The 24131-nt window shown below is 37.4% G+C and overlaps 1 protein-coding gene and 1 pseudogene across 4 annotated transcripts in view; both read right to left on the bottom strand.

The window, feature by feature from the left end:
* CHN2 (chimerin 2) overlaps positions 1-24131 on the bottom strand; it is a 136022-nt gene that overhangs the window by 60894 nt on the left and 50997 nt on the right. For 2 of the 4 annotated variants that reach the window (XM_026708131.2, XM_087917151.1), the window contains exons 3-6: positions 23801-23856; positions 18490-18521; positions 16949-17062; positions 15747-16035 (exon numbers count right to left, since the gene is read on the bottom strand). In XM_026708131.2, coding sequence (XP_026563916.1) covers positions 15747-16035; positions 16949-17062; positions 18490-18521; positions 23801-23856 — 491 coding nt within the window. The remainder of the gene's footprint in view (positions 1-15746; positions 16036-16948; positions 17063-18489; positions 18522-23800; positions 23857-24131) is intronic. The other 2 variants (XM_026708133.2, XM_087917152.1) reach the window with 1 other exon arrangement.
* Positions 2650-8302, bottom strand: LOC148123980 (uncharacterized; annotated as a pseudogene).

Raw genomic sequence — 24131 nt, 5'->3', positions numbered from 1 at the left:
CTTTCCCCATTGACTTTGCTTGTTAGAAGCCTCTGGGAAAATCACAAGCCTGGGAATTTGCAACCATCCTAGATCCTTGCCAATTGCCAGGTGCCTGAATTTTGATCACGTGACCATGGGTAAGCTGTGACAGTTATGTGAGAAATGGCTGTAAGCCAGTTTTCCATTGCCACCATAACTTTGAATGATCACTAAATTAATAATCATAAATTGAAAATTATCTGTATAGCCAGAGCTTCTGTCAAAGAAATATCTGATCTTCATTGTCTTTTTTTTTCTGTCAGGACTGAGATTTCAATTATATCTCAGGTGAAGGTGAAGAAAAGTATTATTATGCTTATTCAGATAAGCAATTGAGTACATTTTAAAGTCAATCAGAAGTTCATAACTACCCCTAAAATCTGCTATATTCTTTTATCTCCTTAAGCATAAAAATAGACAACATTTTACAGTACTTAAAAGTATGAACGTTAACATTAACAGTCCAATCCTACAAACTTAATTCTGCATCATTTGCACTGATGTAAAATTATTCAAAAGAATAAGAGTAATGCACTTTAATGGACCAGAATGACGGCGTACAGTGAAGACTATTTTAAGTCAAGGCTAGGAATGAAGCTGATGTAATAGTGCTGTCTGGGAGCTGCTCATTTCTAAGTCATCTACACAACCCACCCCACATCAACACATCCCAGTTTTCGGTGATCTCGAAAAGATTGGGAAAATAGCCACTGAAATGGAAAAGCCCTTGCATTTAATTGTGTAGCACAGACCCATATACTACAATAGGCAGATTTGTGTATGTGGCTTCATTCTTCTCTGCTATCAAGAAACTAATCCAGCCATGTAGTGTTTGTGAGATTTCTGCCAAAAAAAAATGTAGAACTTGAGATTTACTGAGATTCATGGCACAAAGGCTGACAAATAGGATCACAGCCAAAATTGAATAGAAACACATTTTTCCTTTTTTGTCACTCTCTCCTTCTCCAATTTCCCCTTTCAATAACTCTCAATCCTCTTTCTCTTTTGCACACAGGCTATGTTTTATTCATTTAAACTTTCATCAAACAATCTCCATTATTTTCTTGCAATTATCTTCTGTTTACATATATTCCCCCAGCCAATACAAGTTGGTAGCTGATGCACAGCACTTAACTAGAGTGTCTTCAGAAGGACATTGTGGTATTATATTGCAGCAACTGGATTTCTGAGCTTAAAGGCTTAAACCCTCTCTTACAACCAATTCATTTCTGAATTCCTACCCACTCACAGAACAGGATTAAAAGAAGAAAAAAACCTCTACCAATACTAATATCGTAATGACAATTTATTTGCTTCCTATATATTCAGGGCATCAGAGAATAGATGAAATTAGTAAAATGTGTAAAATTAAATTAATCTGAAGTAAAAAAAGAAAAACGTATTCATCCTATGTTTTAAGTATTGCTTTACTATTAACAGCTAGAATCCATCCAATGGTTTAGAAATTATTATTATTATTATTATTATTATTATTATTATTATTATTATTATTATTATTATTATCCCAAAATGTATAAATGCTAGTAAAACATTATGATTCAGAGTGGAGAGAATCAGGAGGCAGAAGACATGCTTCTCCACTGCACAATTCAAATTCTACCTTCTTACAAATCTCTTTATTTTCCCAGCTGGCTTCTATAGCTGAAACAATCACATCAGTAACACAACATAAAAGAGACTGGGAAAACCAACTTTATAAACTCGGGGAAAGTTTATGGTCTGTGTTTAATGTGACTTATTCAGATACTGCATTAGTTAACCAGTTCAGTGTAATTATTTTTTTCAGTGGAGTTCACAAGAATTAAGTACATCTTCTTGCTTCTAAATGAAAATTAAAAGGACCTTCCAATTGCATGTATGACTCAGTATCAGGATTCTGGATTATCAGTAATATTGGATTGCAGAAAACCACAAAGTGGTAGTTTATCTCTCTATTTTTTGATGAAGTACAAACTAGAACATGTTTTGTTTTTATTTTGGATTATTCCTCAAAAGTTTAGAGTTTACATTATCTTAAACAATTTATATGTTATTTTGTGTTTAAGATAACTTAAACTCACAAAATGATTTGAATAATTACTTAGAGACTGAAACATCTGGTCTGTCCCAGGTTAATATACCATGGTATTCAGCAGGTTCTGACCAGTTCTGAAGAACCAGTAGCGGAAATTTTGAGTAGTTCAGAGAATTGGCAAATCACACCTCTAACCAGAGATTTTACAATATCCTTCCCCTGCCACACCCAACAAGCCACGCCCACAGAACCTGTAGTAAAAAAAATGTGAATCCCACCACTGCCCAAGGTTCTGAAGGAACTAGCACATGTGATCTCAGAACCACTGAACTATATCTTTCAAAGATTGTGGAGCACCAGGGAACTGCAAAAACTCCTGGAGCACTGGAGATTGGAAAAGAGTGGGGGGAGGGGGAGAAAGATCCAGGAAACTACAGATCCATCAGCCTCACTTCAATACCAGGGAAAATTCTGGAAAAGATAATCAAGCAACGAATCAGTGAACATCTAGAAACAAAATAATAACCAAAAGCCAACATGGGCTTGTCAAAAACAGATCATTCCAGACTAATCTTTTTGCATTCTTTGACAGAGTGACAAAATTAATGGACCAGAGGAATGCTGTCAATATACTTTACTTGGACTTCAGTAGGGCATTTGACAAAGCAGACCGTAACCAATTACTTGATAAAATGTGGGTTAGACAGCACCACCACCAAATGGATTCATAACTGGCTGACCAACTGCACTCAACGTGTAGTCCGCAATGGAACTGCATCTACATGGAGGGAGGTATGCAGTAGGGTATCCCAGGGCTCCGTTTTAGGCCCAATACTTTTCAACATATTCATCAATGATTTGGATAAGGGGTCAGATGGGGAACTCATCAAATTTGCAGACACCAAGCTAGCAGAAATAGCCAATACTCTGGAAGATAGGCTTAGGATACAGAAGGATCTTGACAGACTTGAACATTGGGCTCTGTCTAACAAAATTAAATTCAATGGTGAAAAAAAGTAAGGTTCTACATTTAGGCAAGAAAAACAAAATGCACAGGTACAGTATATATGGTACCTTGCTCTATAGTGATGACTGTAAGAGGGATCTTGGAGTCCTAGTGGACAATCACCTAAATATGAGCCATCAGTGGGCTGCAGCTGGCAAAAAAGCCAACATAATTCTAGGCTGCATAAACAGAGGAAGAGAATCAAGATCTCGTGAAGTGTTAATGCCACTTTATAATGCCTTGGTAAGGCCACACTTGGCATACTGCATCCAATTTTGGTCACTACGATGTAAAAAAGATGTTGAGACTTTAGAAAGAGTGCAGAGAAGAGCAACAGATGATTAGGGCACTGGAGGCTAAAACATATAAAGAACAGTTGCTTGAACTGGATATGTCTAATCTTATGCAAAGAAAGACTAGGGGAGACATGATAGCAGTGTTTCAATATCTCAGGGGCTGCCACAAAGAAAAGGGAGTCAAACTATTCTCCAAAACACCCAAGGAAAGTACAAGAAGCAATGGGTGGAAACTAATCAAAGAAAAAAGCAACTTAGAACTAAGTAGAAATTTCCTGACAGTTAGAACAAGTGGAACAATTTGTCTCCAGAAGTTGTAAATGTTCCAACACTGGAAGTTTTTAAGAAGATAACCATTTGTCTGAAGAGGTGTAGAGTTTCCTGCCTAAGCAGGAGGTTGAACTAGAAGACCCTTCCAATTCTTTTATTCTATTCTATCCCATACACATTTTAAAGCCTTGATTCTTCTAATCTGACATTTATTTATTTACCATAAAAGCACTGTGATATTCAAACACATGCTAATTACAAAATGCCTGTTATTCTAATACAAAGGTGTCAAACTCGATTTCATTGAAGCTGCATCAGGGGTGTATTTGTCTTCAGGGGGCCGGGATTGGTGTGATAGGGTAGGCATGGCCAGCTGGACATCACTCATGTTGGGGTGGCTTATGGTGGCCCAAGTGCTCTGCCAGCCAAAATGGTCTTCTGCAGCTGTCTGTCAGCAAAAACAGAGCCCAAGGGGGCATGCACAGCCACCCGGGCTCCATTTTCAGCCACAACGGCCTCCTGCAGCCTTCTGCCAGTGAACACAGAAACCAGGGGAGCCACGTGTGACACCCCCCCCTAGCTTTGTTGTTATCGGCAGAGGCCTGCAAGAGGACATCATGGCTGAAAATGGAGTTTGGGACAGCTGTATGAGCTCCATTTTCACTGGCAGAGGGACTGCGTTCTGGTCTTTTGCTGTTTTTAAGAGGAGCCTGAGGGCCTGATCTAAGTGGCCCTTGACACCCCTGTTCAAATACATGCAGTCCAGTCCTATCAGAACTAGAGATGGATAATCCTATTTCAACTGAAAAACAATAATTGCCATCTACTTGGAAGGAACTGCATCTTGAAGCCAGAAATAACTAGAAGCTACGGTTCAAAGAATAACAACAAGAAAGCATACTCATTGTGAAAGCTGGTGGTTGAGGGTACAACTTGGCATAAAACAATTGGACAGATGGGATTATAAGACTAATATTCACTATTAGAGCCACATATTTTGGTGAGAGAGATGAAATGACAGCAAACACAAGATATATGATAGATGAAATAGTGGGAATTTGCTAGCATAACTGTTATGTCTTGGGAACCGGTTGGGGCTCCAACCGGGGTCCACTCGTTAAGCAAGTTCAACAGCCGTTCCTATTGGCTGGCGTGGTTTGACAGCCGGCTATAAAAAGCCGGCTGTCAAACCAAGCCATCCGTTGTTCGCAAGCCAGTCTGCCCGTTTGGCTGGCAGACGCGACAACCACTGTTCCTTCAATAAACGTGTTAATTGCATGCCCTGGTCTAAGCCTCTCTTTCCCTTGAAATACAACACTGGCGACGAGGATGGGATTTGAAGGCTAGCCAGAAGCATTTTCTAAAGGAACAGGAGCCTGTCAGCGGAAGCCGCAGCCGCTTGCCGTTTGCTGCCGAGCCTCGGACTCAGAAGCCTGTCATCGGAAGCCGCAGCCGCTTGCCGTTGCTTACCGAGCCATCGGACTCAGCAGCCTGTCAGCGCAAAAGTGAAAGCTCAGGTTAGATCAACTGGGTTAGAGCACCACAGATAGGGAAAGTCGGGCGCTGAAGCCGCAGCCGCCAGCGTGAAAAAAAAGGCGCGAAAATTCTATGGCTGTCACTGAGCTGCAGCCCCAGCAAGCTACGGCGCTGAGAGCCTCAGCCGCCTCGATCACAATTGGGCACTAATTACAGAAGCCGTCTCTAAGTGAAGACTCCCCAGTGAAATTGTGAGCGCCTCAGCCGCCTTGCCAAAAAAAAAAAAAATTAATAATAAGAAAAAGGCTCGAATTTTAAAGCGCTGTCAGTACAGCACCACAGCCACAACCGCCTAACGCTGCAAAGAGCACTAAAATCCAAACACCTCAGAAAAGCCGAAGTCCTTGAGTGAGAATAGGGCACTGTAGCCACAGCCGCCCACGCCCCCAAGCAGCATCAATCCAAGACAACGAGCTCCCTGTGAGGCAGACCAGTCTACCAAGAGACTGAGGGACCCAAAATGAATGTCAATTCAGTATTTCCCCCTTTTAAACCCGATGAGGAAAAGTGGGACTCATATAAAAATCGCTTCAACCACTTTATTGATGCTATTGGACTGGCTGAAGCTTCAGGCAGAGGAAGAAATCCTACTTCCTCAGCTACTGTGGGGCTGTAGTATATGACACTGCCACAGCACTCCTGGCCCCACGAGAAATAGGGAATGTCCCATGGGCAGAGCTGGTGGAAACACTATCCAACCACTACTCCCCAAAACCGTCTCAGATTGCTAGGCGCTTCGCTTTTAGGATGAGGAAGCAAGCTGAGGGGGAATCCATAAACCAATATATGGCAGCCCTGAGGACAGCAGCTCTACAATGTGAGTTCAAGAACTATTTGGACGACATGCTACTAGACCAACTCGTCTGTGGGGTGAGGGATCTAAAACTCCAGAGGCGTTTGCTGGCTAGAAGAGACCTAAACCTCCCCAGGCAGTTGAGGAAGCCTTAGCTGCAGAACTTGCAGCACAGTCCGCAGCTGAGATCCAGGGCACCACTCCCAGACCTAGCACTTCCTCTGTACACTCTGAAGAAGCGGTAAGTGAGGATGACCCGGCAGAATACTCCGATGTGCATCGCCTCAAACCAACGAGACAGCCGCAGGTAGGAGGCGAGGCAAGAAACAACAGTGGTCCAAAACAAACTCTGTTATGCCTGACCTGTGGAGGTTCCCATTCCCGGACATCTTGCAGGTTCCGAAACGCCACCTGCCACAACTGCCACAAGAAAGGTCACCTCGCAAGAGTCTGCCAGGCAGCGCACATCTCCACAAAGATATCCTTCCTCTCCTGTTCCCGAAGGCAAGTGAAAAAATGCCATACTTGCTACCAAGCCAACCACACACTCTATACCCCCAATAAAATTACACTTTCTGTTTTACTAGAAGGTAATCCCTGCCGCATGGAAGTAGACACGGGGTCAGCGCTCTCAATCATATCTTGGGACACGCTTAAGAAGATCCAGCCCAGACTGACAAAGAAACAGCTTCAAAAGTGCCATTTCACCTTGAGAGACTACCAAGGAAAGAACATCCCCGTCCTCGGGAAAGGCAAGTTTCACGTGAAATTCCAAACCTTTAAAGGCCATTTGCCTTTAGTGGTTGTTAATGGTGCCCTCCCTAGTCTTTTGGGGTTGGATTGGTTCCCCTCTCTCGGCCTTAGTATAAAAGGAGTCCATGCTGTCTCAACTTCTGATGTTGACTCCTTATTTACAGACTACTCTGACGTTTTCAGTAGTGAGTTAGGCTGCTATAAGGGCACTCCATCTCCTTCTCAGTAGACCCACAGGCAGTCCCCGTTCGTTTAAAACCACGTAGAGTACCCTTCGCCATCCGCCCCAAATTGGACGTGGAACTAGACAAACTACTAAAACAAGGGTGATAGAACCCACAGATTTCGCTAAGTGGGAGACCCCCATAGTCACCCCGCTAAAAAAAGATGGTAATCTAAGAATTTGTGCTGACTACAAGGCGTCAATCAACCGTTATCTACAGGTTAGCGCATATCCAGTCCCAGTCATCCAGCACCTGTTACACACATTCGAACCTGGCACCATTTTCGCCAAACTGGACATGTCACAGGCATACCAACAGTTCCCCGTGGATAACCAAACAGCTGACTTACAGACCATAGTTACACACAGAGGGGCATTCAGATGTAAGCGCCTCCAGTTTGGCGTAAGTGTAGCCCCAGGTATTTTCAATCACTGATGGAGCGAATCCTCCAAGGTCTCCCGGCGTAGTGCCTTATTTCGATGACATCTTAGTCACAGCCAGGGACAGACCCCAACTCATCCAGAGAGTCAGGGCAGTATTAGAGAAGTTCAGGCAGCATGGCCTCAAACTAAAGCGGAGAAGTGCACCATCGCCACTAGACAGGTGGACTTTCTGGGCTACAGGCTGGACGCCTCAGGCATCCACCGGTGGAATCGAAAGTCAAGGCCATCCATGAGGCGCCCACGCCTACCAACAAAAACCGAGTTACAAGCCTTCCTGGGGTTATTGAACTTCTACGCTTCATTTCTCCCACACAAGGCGTCAGTTGCTGAACCATTGCACAGACTCTTAGACAGAAACACACCATGGCACTGGGGACCCAAAGAAAACCAAGCATTTGTGGCAGTCAAATCTCTACTCACCTCTGAGGCTGTCTTAATACAATTTGACCAACGCCTTCCCTTGGTCCTAGCCGCAGATGCATCCCCTTTTGGGATAGGAGCTGTCTTAAGTCACAGGCTTCCCAATGGCTCCGAGGCACCAATTGCCTTCTTTTCAAGAACCCTTTCAGCGACTGAGCGTAATTACAGCCAGGTTGATAAGGAGGCCTTGGCTGCAGTAGCAGCAGTAAAAAAATTCCACAATTTCTATTCGGACACCAATTCGAACTTATTACTGATCGCATAGCCGCTTTTAGGATTATTATCAGGGAAAAGCAAACCCCACAGATATTGTCACCTAGAATGACCAGATGGACCTTATTCCTGGCGGCGTACTCATACAAACTGGTCTATCGTCCCTGGAAAAAATCTAAACAACGCTGATGCCCTCAGCCGCTGCCCTGCCAGCCCCAGTCGAGGACCCAGCTCCTGTGCATACTATTTTTGATGTAAACGAACTAAACCTACCGGTGACTGCAGGCGACATAGCATCACATTCCAAGAAGGACAGAACAATCGCCCAGGTTCTGGACTGGGTAGGGAGGGGTGGCGGAAACTAACTATTCAGTTGATTTCGCCCCATTTAAAACTCGCCAGCTAGAGCTCTCCAAGTTGCAGGGATGCCTATTGTGGGGTACCAGAGTGGTCATACCAACCACCCTTCGCATACCCGTCCTGAAGATGCTGCGAGGGCCATCCAGGAATCGTGTGGATGAAGGGGTTAGCTCGAAAGCTACGTCTGGTGGCCGGGATGGACGATCAGATCGCCAAGTGGGTAAGCCATTATCGACCCTGTCAAGAATCTAGGGCAGCCCGCCAACCGCCACACCCACAAAGTGGGAAAGTGCCAATGCCCGTGGTCACGGCTTCACATCGACCTGGCCGGGCCAATGCAGCAAGACCTTCTTGGTGGTCGTGGACGCCTATTCAAAATGGATAGATGTGGCCTTACTTCACCCGACCACCACACAGGCAGTTATTAAAGCCTTGACTCACCTTTTTGTAACTCACGGACTCCTGACACACTGGTATCCGATAATGGCCCCCAGTTCACCTCGAGGCAATTTAGTAGGTATGTCACAAATCTAGGCATCAGACACATCCTCACGGCCCCCTTTCACCCCGCCAGCAACGGGTTGGCTGAGCGGGCCGTCAGATCAACCAAGGAGGCGTTAGCCAGATTCGGCCCAGTGGGTTGGCATTCTAAACTGTCTCAATTCCTCCTAAGCCAGCATACCACACCGTGCACAGTTACGAACAAATCCCGGCTGAGCTGCTGATGGGAGAGCGCCTGAGGACTGCCTTAGACAGGCTGCACCCCCACTACTGCCCAGACACCCCTTTGGAGTCTGACAGTCTGGCCAGGAATTTCGCAGTTCAGGACCTAGTGTTTGCTAGGAACTACGCGGGGGACCCACTGTGGGTGGCCGGAAAAGTCAGTGGCTGTCACGGGTCCGAGATCTTATCGGGTCCAACTTGAAGATGGTCGTATGTGGCGAAGACACCTGGACCAGCTGCGGAGGCGACGGAGCAGCCTGACCGGCCCAGACCCGTCTCCACCAGAAGAGCCGCGGGCGCCACTCCAAGGTCCAGCTAGGGGTTCCCAGAGTGACCAACCTTCACCAATGGAGCAGAGAGAGCAGGCAGTAGACCGGGACTGCCAGCCGGGAGCACCACCGTTTAACCCCAGTGAAGGCAGAGACTTTTCACTGGCTCCAGTTCCTGCACCGAGCCCTGGTCGCCACACTACGTACCCTGACCTAGAGTCCGCGAACTCGTCTTCGCCAAATGAATCTCCTGAGTTACGTTGCTCGGGTGCCAACACAGACCACCGGCGTATCTCAAAGATTATGTGTGTTCTCATCTGGGGGAAGGGGTGTTATGTCTTGGGAACCGGTTGGGGCTCCAACCGGGTCCACTCGTTAAGCAAGTTCAACAGCCGTTCCTATTGGCTGGCGTGGTTTGACAGCCCGGCTATAAAAGCCGGCTGTCAAACCAGCCATCCGTTGTTCGCAAGCCAGTCTGCCCGTTTGGCTGGCAGACGCGACAACCACTGTTCCTTCAATAAGCGTGTTAATTGCATGCCCTGGTCTAAGCCTCTCTTTCCCTTGAAATACAACAATAACTAATCCAATTTTATATTTAATTACTTACTGCTTTAAGAACTTGGTTCTTATATGATATTACCTACCAAAAAAACCCTATTACAATAAGAGTCTTATTTACTTTTAAAATATTTTATTCAATTAGATCAGGAACTCACCCTGTTAACCAAGATACTCTCAAAATTCAAATCCAGTTAATAGAAGCCAAATCAGCATACATAAAGTTGTTCAATGTTGTGGTGAAAATGTACAATCTGATGAACACTTCTAAAAATTAAGTCTTATAGAAGTGAGTTTCTCTCCTCAGAGTAAGCTTTAAGAATAAGCATACCCTGAATAAGATGGCAATGCATACCTGAGGGAGGGCAAACATGTTAATGTTAGAACCATAAATCTATAGAGAAGAAGTTAGGCTGTGTTTATATTTTCTCCCTATTCATGACTATAGAGAAGAAGGCTGTGTTTATATTTTCTCCTTGTTCATGATTATTGGCAGTACTTAATAGGTCAACATTAATGATCACTTGTTTGGAAAACATTTAATATAACGTTTCTTAGCTAGCTTTGCATACACATGTCAATTACTACCCGATGAATATACTGGGGATTCTTTTCCCTATCTCTCATCATACAAATGCATAAACACACGTATATGCAAAAGAAATTTGTAATCCTATTAAATAGAGAAAGAATGTAACATGTATATGTCATGAAGTAATTGATGCTGAATTATGGGTTCTTCCAAAATATTGTTTTATATCTGATGATTCTCCAGGATAAAAGTACACAATATGCTCTATCTTTTTAAAGCTAGAAAAAAAGCAAAATGCATGAAAACTGCCACCTAGTGACTGAAACTTGTAGCTTAACTTTTGTGAAATGCTCAGTTAATGACTACTCCCATAAAGGGATATTAATTAAAATATTAATTTTGAACCTTTAGATACAAACTATCTGAATTACTAAAAAATACAGGCTAACTTTGAACAATGTATAAGTAGTTATACTAATGCTGACCTTCAATGCCAATCAGGCTTTCCTGGGACAATTTAGAAAATATTTTTAAAATGCAAATATTATAAAAGTATGATTATTGAAAATATACTTCAATTTAAAAAAATTAAAAGAAAGATACATAAATAAACAAACATGAAGCCACCCAGAGTCATTAACTGAGATGAGTGGCCATAGGAATTGAACAAACAAACAAAAGCTTGAGCATGTAAGTGTGAAAAACTTTAAATATTAATATTTAAAACCTAAGGAAAGCAGACTGAAAATGACAATTTCAAGATAACGTATTCTGACGTGGCTGCTACCTTGGTCACATAGCCTTGGCTATGAAAATTGAACAAGTTAAGCGTTTCAAGTATCCAGGGATTGTCCCACATGATCCTGCTCTTGGAAAACCCATATAGATTACATGAAACAATTAGCACTGAGGAGCTCAGCAAGACTATTAAGTTTCTTTATGCCAAAGGCAAGGAATGTACTGCAGCAGCATCAAAGTCATTTGAGGCAAAGGTTATGAACCCGGGTGCTTTATGGTGCACAGTGGGGCCAATTCCATAATTACAAACTGCTAGAAACAGTTCCAAACAGGTTCCTGTGATTAATTTTCCATGTTCCTAAATGTGTGCCAAAGTTATCACTAAGGCTAGAGACAGGATCATTGTAATAGAGGCAAAAGCATGCCATACCATTTAATTATAGGTTCAGGTGCCTATTTTTTTCAGCAGAATTGATCCTTTAGTTTTCAGAGATCAATTTCAGGTTTTAGTTCTAGTATCAACTCGCATGAAAAAAGAAAATGATTCTCTTGGCCTCCTACTTGACCAGCTATTGTCCTTAGAATACAAACAGGTATTTTAAATGATTAAGAAAAAATACTTAACATAATGAACTTAGCTTAATATTACATCATATTAAGGAGTATTTAGAACTCTGTACATTGGAACCAAGCAGTTATTTAACCATGCTTATATACCAATTTCTAGTGTCACACATAATGTTTAACTACAGCAGTTCTCAATACTAGGTTAGCTAAAATTCCTTTTTCCAAAATTCCTTTTTGTTGCAATTCAAATTTGATTAACACACAGCATATCAAGGCAGCCATCAATTTATTTTTCTCTTACAAGCCATCTTTGTTTCAACATATACCAAAATGATCAAATAAGATTTATCTTGCTTTATTATATACTAAGCAGCAAAAATTTGTGTCACAGCTATTAAACCCTATAACCAAATTACTATAGAATTAGATCTACCATAATGAAGAATGTTATTTAAAATGACTTAGATTCCATGTTAGATCCACAAAAGTTTCTGCTGTAATAAAGTTTTTCCTTTTTAAGGTGCTAGAAGATTCCGCCATTTACTTATAACATATAATTTAGGAATTCCGTCAGATTTGTTGTAAATCTAGGATGTTTGTTTGTTGAACCATGAAATCTGATTGAAATTATATATCAAAATGTATCAAGGATGCTGTTTAACACTCACTTCCCCCTAAGGGCAGTCTCACTATGCTTAACTGAACTGAATAAAAATATATTGGGTTACTTTGTTAGGATGTCTTTAAATACTGGTGTTGCCATACAAATATGCAAATAGAATTTCCTTAACCTGAATGTTATAGGACAAGCTGTGGTAAAAGCATTATCATGGTTTATTGTTTGTTTCGCTTTAAGAAAGACAGTCATTCAGAATGGGAAATAATCAATAGTAGACTTCTCTCTGTAGAGAAGCCATTTGTTTCTCACCACTGCACAAAGAAATGTGAACTGCAAATGGACAAATCACTGTAACTGGAAATCATTCATGAAATGTTCAGCAGGTATTCACAAGTGCTTAAAGCTATTCACACAGAAACATTTTAATTTTAATGCAAGTATTATTAGTAAAATTTAACCATGTGACATTCAAAACTGACAAAATTCTTTTTATTAATTTGAAGTTGACAAAATGATAAATGAAGTTGATAAATGATAGAGTTCTCCTTTATGCATTACACTATGCAAACTATTCCTGTCTTAAGATTTTAGACCAAAGTTCTGTATTTTTAATATCATCCATAGATTTATTTTTAAAAATTACAACAGTAAAGCCCTGCAGGAGATTTTTTTTTCCCCAACACCTTGCTTGGACACATCACTGAACCTTAATGCAGGTTTCCCTGATTCATCAAGGATGTCACACCATTACAATGCAACAGCAGACAGGAAAATATTTGCTTTCTTACAACTTGCAGAGTAATTTATGACACCTGAATTTAGTTTTAAAAACATAGTCTTTTTCAATACACTGTGGGAAATTAAAATAGCTCTAGGTGAAGCAAACATAAAAGAATATAAGATATTTATCTTATAATTTGAAAATTAATACCACCTATTAAAATGAGAAAAGTGATATTTTCTAATTGAAGCAATGCTTCGATTTCACTATAAAATACATTTCATGTATACAGACCAACTATATAGTTCGTTTTATATCAGAAACCTTGCAAATATTACGTTAAACAAATCTTATTTATCGAAGTATATTATCTTGAAATTAAAGAATCAATCCTTATCATTATCAATCTTTACTTCTTGAATTCAGTCCATCAGATTATTAATATAAATATTTTACTTGTTGAATAAAATTACAACAGCTATTTTGTTCAAAATCAAAATCTGTAGGAAAATTAGTAGCAAAGAAACTAATGTCACATTGAAATAAATGTTTATTACAGTCAAAATTGATTTTCGCAAACTTTTTAAATTAGTATCTCACTTCCACTAATCCAGAGGTGTCAAACTCAATTTCATTGAGGGCCGCATCAGGGTTGTGTTTAACCTTGGGTGGGCCAGGGGGGTATGGTCAAATGGGTATGGCCAACTTGACAGCACTCATGCTGGGGGGCTCCTGTGGTCTGCCAGTGAAAATGGGATTGCAAGCTTTGTTTCAGTTGCAACAGCCTCCTGCAACCCTCTGTCAGTGAAAATGGAGCTGGAGGGGCTATGCGCAGCCCTCACAAGCTCCGTTTTTGGCTGGGCCAGCCTCCTCTGATAGGGAAAATGGAGCTCAGGATGGCTGCACACAGATACTGTAAAATCTTCATTCCCACCCCATTCCAGGGGGAGGATATTGTAAAATATCCATTCCCTTCCCACTCCTGGGAAGGGAAGGTTACTGAAAAATCCCATTCCCTCCCCACCCAGCTCTGTTCTCCCTTTTGCAGGGCAAAAAAAGAAGACTCAGCCGATCAGCTGGGACTAGGGAGTCAGAGAATAGATGGGGCAGGGCCATTCAGGTGATATTTGCCAGTTCTCTGAACTACTCAAAATTTCCGCTACCGGTTCTCCAGTCAGAACCTGCTAAATATTACCTCTGTGTAGTCCTCAACTTATTACCACAATTGAGCCTAAATTTTATGTTGCCAAATAAGACATTTGCTGACATTTGCTCCATTTTATGACTTTTCTTGCCATGTTTGTTAAGTGAATCTGGCTTCCCCATTGACTTTGCTTATCAGAAGTTCACAAAACAATCATGACTCTGGGGCACTGCAACTGTTATAAATCTGAGTCAGTTGTCAAGCATCCAAATGTAAATCAAATGCTTTTTTCAGTGCCATTGTAACTTTGAACAGTCATTAACTGAACTATTGTAAGTTGAGGCATACCTGTGTTCATTCCCTAAATACCCCCTTCCAAAAAAAATTGTACTATCCCACAGGTTTGAATGTTCCTTGATTTATGCTAGTTTGTAATGAAAGACAGTTAATTTAATAGATCTATAATCTTGAAGACAGAGCAAATATCCCAAAAATGTCTTTATAGCACAGAAAGTTTCATAAATCCTCTGAGAAAATATGCATTTCATTTCAAAGGCAGATCAGCAAAATCATCTCAATTGTGATTCAACCATATTTCACCTTCAAAAGTGCTTAGACTAGAAACAGAATCTGACATATTTTTCAATTTATGTAGAGACAATATTCTCAAATAACCTTTTATAAACTCATCTATCATTTACTTATAGTGCAATTTGTCTTATCATTAAACTCATAGAGAAATAGAGCCAAAATCTTCTAAAACAAATTACTTTTTATCATTACCAAACACATGTAACTATTATAGAAAATTGTAAGTGTGAAAAGCAAAACTGAAAAGAGTAGAAAAACCAAGGTCCCAGACAAAGATCCATTCACCAAAGGCAAAAGAAATGTTAATTTTTATAGAAAAAGTCACAAACTTGAGATTTGGTGATAAAATACTCAAAATATATTCTAACAACAGGGAATCATATGTAAAGCTGTAATCTATTTTATACTAATACTATTAATTGGATTTTATCTTGGCTGTAGCCATGGTTGAGTAGTATGGTAGCATGAATATAGAAGATCACAGATTTGTTATCTCTAGATATAGAGATTTATTTAAATAATTCGAGCTGTTTTCAGTCTTTTGTAAGGCAATACTGAGCAAGAAAAACAGCTTTTTATATTTTCATTTTGAATGTATTTGAGTGCATAAATGGCATTGTTTTAAAAAATAGACGATCCCATTTATTTCACCTTCTGAATCCTATCTGGACTTGTAATATCCTCCACTAAAATCAGTAAGAAATGCCTATAAGCATGACCTGGAGTTCAGTAATCTGAAGTTTAATTTTTAGTAAAAATAAAGACAAACTCCATAACTTTCCAGAAATATTTCCAACATGTTATATTTGACTTTATCTATGAATGCTTTTCAACAACTTCTATCCTTAAAAGACATGAATAATTTTAACATAAATATATGTATGAATTGATTTCCTTTAAATTGGCCGCCTTACCTTTTCAACTGGTGCATTTTCTTCACATGTCGTTACACTAGCCTTTCTTGATGCAGTTTTTGATCTACTCAGTCTACGGGATACTTTTTCTCTAAGCAAAGTAGCATATCCAATGTGCTCATAAATAGGATTTGTCGTCATTTTGGAAATATATTCAGAAGCCTTGGTCTCTATATACAGTGTTATTAAACCATCTGTTACCAAATCATGGATTGATTCAAACCTCTTCTCCCCTACAAAGTGCTTTCCATCATAGAAAAGACGGTAATTTAAGGTCTGATTCCCAAATCTGCATTAAACACAGTAAAAGTGTTTAATTAGTTTTTGAACACCACACTTGTAGTATTTTTTTTATAATTATGTACATTTTAAAAACGCATTTAAAAATAGTGGAGAAAAGAGTTATGTAATAAAGATTTTATATAATTAAAGTAAGTGTAACAAAAAATGATGGGCCTGTGAGGAGGAAAAATTCCAAATTATTTACCAGGAATTAGTCATTGCACTGAAGGTTGGAATAATTCAATATCTACTTTTCTTTTAAAGTAAATATTTTCTTATCCATCACCTGATGGAATTACACATATTTAAAATTTACACTGTTGATTTCTGTTAACAGTTTCCCTTTTAAGTAAGAACTAATTGCGACTAATTTCAACTTTAAAAATAGCTGATAACAGTGGAAACATAACTGCATTTTAAACAGCTAGGGAAAATTTGCTTTTCAGGAGAAAAAGTTAATATAAGAGATCACAAGATCTTCTTACATGATCATATTTTTAAATTTTTCAGCATTAGGTCTGGATCGATTTTTATTAATGTAAGGTAGTTTCATACTCCTCAGTTTCTTCTATTTGCAAATGCAGTGACTACATTTACACAATACTGTACATTTTGTAAATTATATTTTAAATGCTTTAGAAACAGCTTGTTAAAAGTCAGCAAGTTTAAAATATCTAATAATTTCAAAGGCTGAAACAGTTTAACTTCTCTAGTGGTTTTGGACTACCACACCCATCCTGCACATCTAAATGTTTTGGTTACTTTCTTGTTTGGATTAAAGCAACCTTATGTATTACATCATGTTTTAAAATATATTACCTTGCATGTAGTTATTCACATGTCATTATTGAATTATCCCTTATATTCATGAGATTAACAAGCATTTCTTAGAATTTATGAACAAATGAGACAGAATTTACCTAAGGGCCAGAGTGTAGCATCCAGGTTGTCGCTGACTTTCTCTAAGAATATATGCTCCCTCTACTCCTCCAAGCAATTCATCGGCTTGCTCACGAGAAATGATCCCATGAAATCTGGAAACGCAAAGACAGTTTGTAATTCTTAGGGGGTAGGTAAATAAATAAATCAGTAGCTTTGATATGGGGGGGGCAGGGGGCAAGGATAAAATAAAAGAATAAAACACAGAAGTTTCTAACAGCACCTGCCCCAAAAGGCTAATATTATTAATATGTGAAGCTGGAAGTTTTTAAACAGAAAGATATTAAAATTGAATTCCCATTGTGTTATTTTTTAAAAAAAGATGGACTGCCTTGCCATTTAAACATTTAGTGTTATAACTTGTTCGATTTTCCTGAAAGGCTCCGCATCCCCCTGCGATCATATGATTACATTTTGGGAACTTTATAGCTGTTTTAAATGCATCTTGTGAACACATGGATCAAAATTTTGAATGTTTTTTGCCAGCTTCCAGTATTTGCTTCCAATTCCTGACAAAAATGCAAATTGGATAAAAACTCGTTTTGTTAATGACTACTACAGGAAAGGTTGTAAAATCAGAAATGGTCACATGGGGATTTGCTTAATGATCACAACAATCTATGACTAATTCTATGTTCAGTTATGATCATAAATCAAGGACTACCTGTCTATAATGTTATGATTTTCATTATGACATTACAGTGAATGTGATTATATTTTGTTTATAGTTTGATGTACATGCTGCTGGTTACATGATAGAGAAAGAAAAGAATATTAATTACTAAAATAAGTTTGGATCTTTGAGTCTTTAATGTAGGCAAAATAATATGCAGAATAATTATTACATGTAGATACATGCAGCTCATTAATTCAGTTTGAAACAAAAACTGAACACTAATTAATATAACAATTTGCAGTTTTTCAAGTTGATTTTTTTTTTCAAAAAAAGAAATATGCATGGTAAAAGAAAGCAAAAATAAAAAGCACCCTACCATATTTTTGATAATGTTAATTGTCAGGAAGGCACAATCAAATTCAAAAGTATATAAAATATTCAGAATCTAAAACATTTCCATTAAAATGTTCTGGTCTGAGTTCAAAAGAGGTTTTTTGAATTTGAAATAGTCTGTACCACTCTCACAAAGAAGTCCATCATTATTCCGATATTGAGGGAAATGGCCTTCAATAACCAACACTCAACAAATCGGCTCAAAATGATGACGTTTCAAGCTGTAAACACTCAAGGCATCAGAGCAGCAGGGTTCAAATTTATTTATTTTATTTGATAATTTATATCCCACCTTTTAAAATTATTTTTACAAATAACTCGAGGCGGCAAAACATATCTAGCACACCTTCCTCCTCCTCAGATTCAAAACTTTTGGAATCTAAAATGTTTTGCACTCTCCTGTTCAGAAATATTTGCATTAAAATAACCCATCATTTTTTAACAAATTAAGCAATTTTTGCTGGTTATTAGTTAATGTACGCCATATGAAATAACAAATAATTTAATACATACTCTCTTCCATAATATTTTGGTCTGTTCTCCACCTAAATGCAATTTAAAAAAAAATAGTAAAATTGTTACATTTGAACTAATGATATTTTTAAAAATCAGATAAAAATTATCCTCAAACCTAAGCTTTTTTACATTCTGTGTTGTAAAGAAAAGTTGACAGATACACCAGTAGCAAACTGTTCCTCTTTTGTGACACTAAATTGTGACATAAATTTAAATGCTAGATGGATGGGTCAGTTTTCCAGTTAATCTAATGAAATTGTACTGTAGCTGACATACTCCTAATATAGGATTTATGGGAATGTATTAAAACATTTTGTTTTATGTATTCAACTCTGGTTTTGCTTAATGAAATTTTTTGATGCACTACAAAATGTTATTATATTATGAGTTTTGGTTTCCACAATGTTCTTTAAAAAAGAAATTCTATTTCATTGTAATGAAATAATTAAAATGTACACTAAGGAGTGTTCTTAATTATTCTGAATATAAAAGACAAGTTTCAATATCAGCTTTATAAAAAGATAACCGTAATAGTACATTTTACTGTAAATAACTTCCATCTTCATGTACTTGCTACTCAAAACTTTTTCTAAGAAATGCACTTTCAGAAAAAGATAGTTTTCAGATAGTAAAAATATCACACTGAATTTATAAATGTCACACACGGTACAATTTAAATTATCATTGGTAAGCAAATACATGTTAGTCCAGTAGAGGGCAGATCCTTACATAAATTATATTATGTAATTTGTATTCCAACTCTGATTATCTGTTATCTGTATTACTCTGAGTTTTCATTGTTTAAATTGCTGCCCTTAGAACAGCTCCTATGTGAACATTTCTGGGAAGCAGGGAAATGGTGTAACAAAAATGTAAGAAAATCAATTAAAATATATAACTATTGTTAAATGAAACAACTTAAAATATTCGATCAGTTAAATAATGTAATATATTTCAAAACTTAAGGATCAAAAGGCATGAAAAGACTTTTGCTACTGAGAGTTCTGTTAGTTTTAACAAATATTTTACAAGTATTCTTTTTTGTATACATTTGAAATTTCCCTTTAATGCTAGTTGATTTTTAGGATTTAAAAATAAATGATAACTGTATGTGGCATTATTATTAATAGTTCATACATTCTGAACTATTATCATACTATGTATCATAATTCAAAGATGAAATTAAAGAAAACTAAATGTGCCTATTTATGAATGTAATGTTTTGAATACTTCTCCCATATTCATCTCTAGTTGACAAAATCAAAAGAGTTTTGATAATGTACACAGAGGATGGTAGTGGTTATTGTTTTAAAAGCATCAAATTGAAGCATCAAGTTGCTAGAACTAAAATAATGATCAAGGTATAAATGTTATTTAAAATTTGTATTAGTAGTTCAAAATAGAAATGTTGATGTGAAAAATTGAGGCATAATATAGAAAATAAATTTAACCTACAAGTGTTGTGAGATTTTATCATCTACTGATCAGTTAAAGAAGAACCAATTATAGGGAATTTATAAAATGTATATTTTAATCACCCAAATGTTTTCCAAAATTAAGCAAAACCCAAAGCAAATCAAAGCCACTTTTAAAATGTAATATAGAAATTTAAAAATGAATATTTTTTACTGGAAGTGTAAATGTATGTTTTACTAAAAAGTATTTTAGGATTTTGTAACTGACAATGGTAGAGTCATCTTTACTCACTGCCAGTATCTGAAGATCAATTTATAGCTATAAAGCAATTTTGCCTTCTCTATAATTATCTTTGTGCATCCACCCACCCACATTGCTTAATCTCTAATGTATTAATGATGGGAAAATATGAAACGTGCATTAGTAAGACATTCAAAATCCAAAACATAAACATTGCAGATGTCTTACAATGGCTTGTAAAGCATCCTACTTCAGTACAATAAAAGCAGATGAATCCATCTTTTGTGTACTAGCTGCATTACAAACAACAAGAAGTATGTTTGGTAATATGTGGGTTAGGGTATGATCATGGGAAAATGCATTTAGTAGAGTAAGGAATGTAACTGATTAATTGGAAAAGCTGTCTGCAAATTCCTGTTCTAAAAACTAACAACTGAATTGTTGCAGATATTACAACATCTGAGAAGTGATACAACAAGCCCAAGTCTAAACCATTACCGAGCCAGTTTCCCCTGCAGAATTAAAGTCAATAGATCATCAACATTTATCTAAAATAGAGTATTCAGCTACCTCTGTGCTATATAATTAATGACTTTCAGTTTCTATACAGGGATTGAACAGGAAAAAGGGGTTTTTATTAGAATATTAACGCTTTATCTTTACCTTTGCAATGTGTGGCTTCTGTAATACATTTTTTTGTAAGCTACTCAGAGTCATTGACTAAGATGGGCAGCTATAGAAATTAACTGATGGAATGAATTGATGAATGGACAGATTAATAAATTTCAAAGGCTCTCTTTTGGACATGACTAACAGACCGCAATATTTGCCATATCTACACTAATTTTTTCCCATTAAATTGCACATTTCTATATAAAATATGACAAAAAAGGATTAGAATGATATAAAATATTCCATACAATTGTTATTTTATGGTTAACCATTTTTATTTCTCATTTTTCTTTGGCATGATATTTTCATTGCAATTTTCCCTTCTTTTGCAAATAATAATTTACAGATATATTGGCAAAATCCAAGGAATTCACCCATGTTGGGAAGAATATATTTATCTGGAAATCTTCTGTGGATATTTAAAACTCTGAACTGGTGTGTTAAGCTAATATAGTAAAAGAAATCAGAACCATTTCAATTGTTCTCAGTAATGCACTGCCTATTGCTGTCACATTAAGAAAGTCACTGTCAAATATAGAAAATCTTTGCATATGTATATGAATTTTCTACTTTCAAAATGGTGGGGTTTACAGAAACAGTGTGTACACTGCATGAGAAGTGGGAGATCATTTTCATTCAATCCTAGTCTTTGCTGATTTGGTCTCATTGAAAAAGGGCAACATGGGTATGGATAGCTACTTGACAGCAATTTTTTTTGACAAAATTTTGAATAGAAAATTTTTGCTCTGTTCCCTTATCTTGGAAAATGAAAGATGTTCAGTGTGACACCCATAGTTTGGAATCTACAACTAAATGTTAGGTTTCCCCAATACATTGAAGTATGATTTGTTTACTATATATTAATAACTACATTGGTTCTGTCCACTTGGTTCTGTCCACCTGATAGAAAACAAATATACTATGGATAAATGTGGTAAGTGATGCCAGTCAGACTCAAAATATCATACAAGATATGCAGTCTGCTTGATAAACTAGCTTTATGAATTGTGATGCCCTTAGAGGACTTGGCTGGCTAGGATTCAGTCCATGTGCCAGGTTCAGGTTGATGGACTCTGAAATCATGACAATTGGGTGATCTTGAATTCAATGGTGGCATTCAAAGTTTTTTACTACCAGTTCTGTGAGTGTGGCTTGGTGGGCATCGCAGGGGAAGATACTATAAAATTTCCAGTCGAGGTGGTATTTGCCGGATCTCTGAACTACTCAAAATTTCTGCTACCAGTTCTCCAGAACTTGTCAGAATCTGCTGAATACCACCTCTGCTTGAACCTATTACTCCAGCCTACATTTCTGTTCAAGTTGTGGCAAATTTTTGTGGGTGGATTTAAAAGGATAATTGGCCATTTTGTGCGTACAGCAGAGAGGAAATGGACCTTCAGTAAAGGTTCTTTTGTATTATAACCTGTAGGTAGACAAACAGAAGTAGTTGAAGGGGAAAAATTTATATGTGATTAACTTGAGTCTATTTCACACCAAATTATAGAATATAGCAAATGTAGCACATATGTTCTTATTTACATGAAGGAGTTACAGACTTTAATCTGTTGCTCTAATTTTCATCTTGAACAAAAGGTACTATTTTTCTCGAAACTTAATTTTGTTTACACAAAAAAATATCAATACAAATCTACTCCTTATGTATCTGTTCTGATTAATTGTTTCCTGATTTTTATCCAAAATGTATGTGTTAAGTAGAAATATTTTCCCTTGAGTCTTGGATTATATATTTCCTAATTTAAGCACTGTATGTGAAAGCTATATACTAATAAAATCCACATATTAGTTTAGCCCACAGTTATTGGCCTGATGGTAGATTCTGAGAGCCTATTTTACAATTTTTCTTATTCCCTCTAATTATAGTCAAGCTTTTATTGACAAAACCTAAAACATGTTGTGGAATACTTTTCTAAAAAGATAGCTTGAGGAAATTCAAATAAACAGAATTTTCTCAGGTGAAGCCAATACGGTTTGATTCCCTTTCATCCAGAATATTCTGTTGCAAATCTGTAATGATGCCCCACAAAGAATAAAATAAAATTGACTTACAAGCTTTGCAGTTTACAAATTTGGCCAATTTTGCATGAATAGAGCTGCTGTTGGAAAACTATCTTTCCTGATACTTGAAAAAGAACTCTTTCCAGCCAATTGTTGATCATTGGCACTCCTTCTATTTGAGAAGAAAGGTTTAAATTCTTTTATAAAGTCTACTAAAGCATCAAAAAAGATTGCTACCCATGAGCAGATCTATATGGAAACAAAATTTAATCTGCCTGTTGAAATCCACATTTCATCAGACACTCTGACAAATTGATGCACCAGATTGATGATCTGTACTTAGAGCTATTTTAATTTCTACACAAAAGTCTTGCAAATATCCTCTGGGATGTACAGTAAAAGCAAAGAAAACATCTCATTAATTAGATATTTAACAGCCATAAAATCCACAGTAGAAAAATAAGGTTTCAAGAAGATGAGATAGACCATTAATACTCATGATATTTTTTGGAAACAAAAGGTGATTATAGATTCCTTTCAAGATATTATGCAAATAAATGAAACTACAGTGGATATACACATGAACATGAGCTAAGAAATAATGTTTTTAATTTAAAAAATGAATATGGAACCAGAAAAAAGTGATCAGTGTTTCTATATAATTTTTCACATTTCAATAATATAGAAAGAGCAAGTGTACACAATTCATTTTATCCAAGGTATTCTTGGGCATTTATCAAAACAAATCTTGTCAGATGATATATTTGTTTGAAAAAAACTAATACCAATTAAAACTGCATATTTCTGAACATAAAAACTCACGCAGTTGTGCTGAAGACACTGAACTTATACTAAATATTACATGCTTTTACCTACAGTCTAATACATAGCATATTGATGTAACTTTTAAATGCCCACTTTGTAAATTAAAAGTAAAGTTTTTAAAAACTAACTAAAAACTGACCTCATGAGGACAAATGATCCTCTTGGGACGAGGTGCTTCCTGTTGCAACTGATATACTGTTGAACATAAAAGTGCAATCATAGTTAGAAGATTGCAATGAATACCAGCATTTATTTTCACATAGTTAAGGCAAATTCTTTCAACGAAAGTGAAATAGTGAGAATGGCTGAAAATGGAGATTATATACTATCATATTTCAAATGTATGCTTAAAATAGGGCTAATAAAACTGGGCTGCAGCAATGAGATGCAGAAGATTTTAATCTTTGCATTTACAAGTCAGACAAATGGACAACCACTTCTGGTGTGGTATCCAATGGGGTGGCTTTCCT

The sequence above is a fragment of the Pseudonaja textilis genome, chromosome Z, assembly GCF_049901715.1.
Source record: "Pseudonaja textilis isolate UNSWEBS1 chromosome Z, rPseTex1.2, whole genome shotgun sequence".
NCBI lineage: Eukaryota > Metazoa > Chordata > Lepidosauria > Squamata > Elapidae > Pseudonaja > Pseudonaja textilis.
The sequence above is the reverse complement of the archived record's forward strand: the minus strand, read 5'-3'. Positions and strand labels throughout refer to the sequence as shown.